At 39.0% G+C, this 2,995-nt stretch overlaps 1 protein-coding gene across 2 annotated transcripts; it reads left to right on the top strand.

The window, feature by feature from the left end:
- The first annotated feature begins 1,010 nt into the window (after nucleotides 1-1,010).
- Nucleotides 1,011-2,659, top strand: LOC128101407 (olfactory receptor 1J4-like). Of its 2 annotated transcripts, XM_052724493.1 has the most exons (2): nucleotides 1,011-1,914; nucleotides 2,625-2,659. In XM_052724493.1, the coding sequence occupies exons 1-2, from the start codon at nucleotides 1,011-1,013 to the stop codon at nucleotides 2,657-2,659; spliced, it is 939 nt and encodes a 312-aa protein (XP_052580453.1). The 2 variants fall into 2 exon arrangements, with proteins under 2 accessions (XP_052580453.1, XP_052580452.1); XM_052724492.1 differs by lacking the exon at nucleotides 2,625-2,659 and having other exon boundaries at nucleotides 1,011-1,949.
- The last annotated feature ends 336 nt before the right edge of the window (nucleotides 2,660-2,995 follow it).

Genomic DNA, 2,995 nt, shown 5'->3' with positions numbered 1-2,995 from the left:
TGATGGCATATGGGACTTCCCAACTAAGAGGTCACCTGTCCTTTGAGCAGGGGTCAATAAAGTCACCACCTTAGTAGAGACAAGAAGGCTCAGGTGGTGGTGATTGCCCATGATATAAATAATCCTTAGTAGCTTGGAAAAACAAACAAACATAAAACCCATGTAAATGATGTACACCCATTTCTTACTGTTCATTTCTTATTTCAGAGCAAAGTAGTGAGGCTTAAATCTGCTTGATATGAAGACACAAACTTCTACACATAGACCTGGCTGTTTCTTCACTTCTATGTGTTCACATGCTTGTCCATGAGTAAGCAATGGGGTCAAGACTCTTTCTAAGTAAACATGGATTAAGCAAAGTGCTGGTAACATTAGTTTCTTTGGAAAGATATTTCATTAATGTGAAGGTGTGATGCATCATTGGAGTTAGAATAGGAGATGTTTATTCATTATTTATGCACCAAAAAGTTGAAGAAATCAAGAGAAGCATAGCTGAAGTTCAGCTGAGTGGAGGAGTGACTAATGGTGGGTGTGGGTGAGTATGAAGGTGAACATGGCATATGACATACTTAAATGAAAATATCTTAATGAAATCATTACTATGTTACAATGAATATTTATAAATAAACAATTTGGAAAAAGAAAACAGGAATAAATATCTGTTTCAAAACAAGCAAACAGACCCCCATAATATAAATCTAATTGAGATAACAGACACACATGATAAGCTGTGTAGCCTATGATAGGATATGAATGCCAGAATTCTTACTATTGTAGTGCAAATAAGGAAGTGGCATTTAACACCACTTGGGTACTGCCCAAAGAGTTATTTTAAGTTGAAAGTAAATAAAAACCAACTCTTGGAAAATTCTACAGCTGTATAAGCAGTATAATTACTTGCATCTAAAGCAAAGAAGGAGAATCACACAGATGGATCATTGTACTTGTGTGATGGCCATGTTCACTGGTGTTTCATCATTTTTCTAATTCCCAACAGAGGCAAGAGCAGCATGAAGAGGGAGAATCAGAGCAGTGTGTCTGAGTTCCTCCTCCTGGGGCTCCCCATCAGACCAGAGCAGCAGAATGTCTTCTTCATCCTGTTCCTGGCCATGTACCTGACCACGGTGCTGGGGAACCTGCTCATCATCCTGCTCATCAGGCTGGACTCTCGCCTCCACACCCCCATGTACTTCTTCCTCAGCCATTTAGCCTTCTCTGACATCTCTCTTTCATCCATTACAGTTCCCAAAATGCTGATGAATATTCAGTCTCAGCAACATTCTATCTCCTACAATGGATGCATCTCTCAAATGTATTTTTTTGTTTTTTTTGGCTGCTTGGACAATTTCCTCCTTGCAGTGATGGCCTATGACAGGTATGTGGCCATCTGTCATCCATTGCACTACATCACTGTCATGAGGGAGGAACTCTGTATCTGCTTAGTTGCTGGGTCCTGGTTCTTCTGCTGTGTCCATGCCCTGCTGCACACTCTCCTCTTGATCCAACTGTCCTTCTGTGTCAATAATACCATCCCCAACTTCTTCTGTGACCTCACCGCCCTCCTGAAGCTGAGCTGCTCAGACATCTCCCTGAATAAGCTAGTCATCTTCACTGAGGGAGGATTACTTTTTATCCTGCCTCTGAGTAGCATCCTGGGCTCTTATATTCGCATAGGGAGTACTATCTTGAGGGTCCCCTCTACAAAGAGATTCTTTAAAAGCTTTTCTACCTGTGGCTCCCATCTCTTTGTGGTATCTTTATACTATGGGACACTTGCGGGTGTTTACTTCTTCTCTTCACTTCAGAATTCCAGTGACAAAGACATAGTTGCTTCTGTAATTTATACAGTAGTTACACCCTTGCTGAACCCTTTCATCTACAGCTTGAGGAACAAAGATATAAAACAGGCTTTAGAGATATTTGTCACTAGGGCCAACTCCTTTAAGTGACAGACATTCACTACACTTATTATGAACACTTTGAGATATATTTCCTAAAATTATTGTGTAGTTGATAATTCTGTGTGTTTAATATAATATGCATTACATTGTCCTGTGCAGGATTTTCTGTTTTTGTTTAGTTGTTTGATGCAGTTCAAGGGGTTGGACCTAGGGACTCACTAATGGAAGGTTACATCCCAAGTCCTGCAGAGTGTTCTCAAGATATCTATTGGATCAAGTTTACCTCTTGACTTGTTTGATCTTCTCTGTCATTCATCTTTGCTTGCTCATCATCCTATATAATTGAGTATTATGATCTATTCCTGGTGGACTGACTCATATTGTGGTGTGCTGAAGTAGGCTTAGACCAAAATTATGCTGTTTGTATACATCGCTACCCAACTGGACCGTCATGACATCACACTACTAGCTTGAAATCAGACATCACGGGAATGATTACACTATGGAAATGGAACAGTTCTGCAAACACTTCTTATTCAGTCAGCACACATCATAGCATTTATAATAATGATAGTTCACATCATCTTTACTGACAGCCCCTGTCTTGTCATCTCTACTCAGAGTAGCATAAGAATGCCTGCTTTGTATGTATCAGTGAATATATGGTATTTTTCAGTAATTTTGCATGTAATGTATCCATTTTAAACAGTCAAAGTCAAATTTTTCTCTCTTTATGTTCTTTGAAAATTACATTATAGAGAAGTCAATTATCAACATTTAATGTAACTGTGGTACAGTTGGATTTATATTTTCCACATTTCTATTTTCTGTATGAGACATTTATCACAAACGTTTCTTTGCATTTTGATTATATATCTCTGCTATTCCATTTCCCCTATTAATTTGTTTTGGGGGTTTTATTTGTTTGTTCATTTGTTTCTTTGATACAGGTCTCACTATGTAGCCCTGGTTGTCCTGGAACCCACTATGTAGACAAGACTGGCCTTGACTCACAGGGATCCACCTGCTTCTGCCTCCCAAGCTTGGTTTCTTGACTAACTTGTTAGTAACATGACATTTGTAATACAAATTGC

The sequence above is a fragment of the Peromyscus californicus genome, unplaced genomic scaffold (assembly GCF_007827085.1).
Source record: "Peromyscus californicus insignis strain IS unplaced genomic scaffold, ASM782708v3 Scaffold_7__1_contigs__length_154581171, whole genome shotgun sequence".
NCBI classification, from domain to species: Eukaryota; Metazoa; Chordata; class Mammalia; order Rodentia; family Cricetidae; genus Peromyscus; species Peromyscus californicus.
Note: the sequence above shows the minus strand (reverse complement) of the source record. Positions and strands in the feature narration are given on the sequence as shown.

Coding starts and splice junctions, on each gene's coding strand:
- LOC128101407 (XM_052724493.1), top strand. CDS start 1,011: ATGAAGAGGGAGAATCAGAGCAGTGTGTCTGAGTTCCTCCTCCTGGGG. Junction 1,915..2,624: donor AGATATAAAACAGGCTTTAG/AGATATTTGTCA, acceptor AAAGTCAAATTT/TTCTCTCTTTATGTTCTTTG.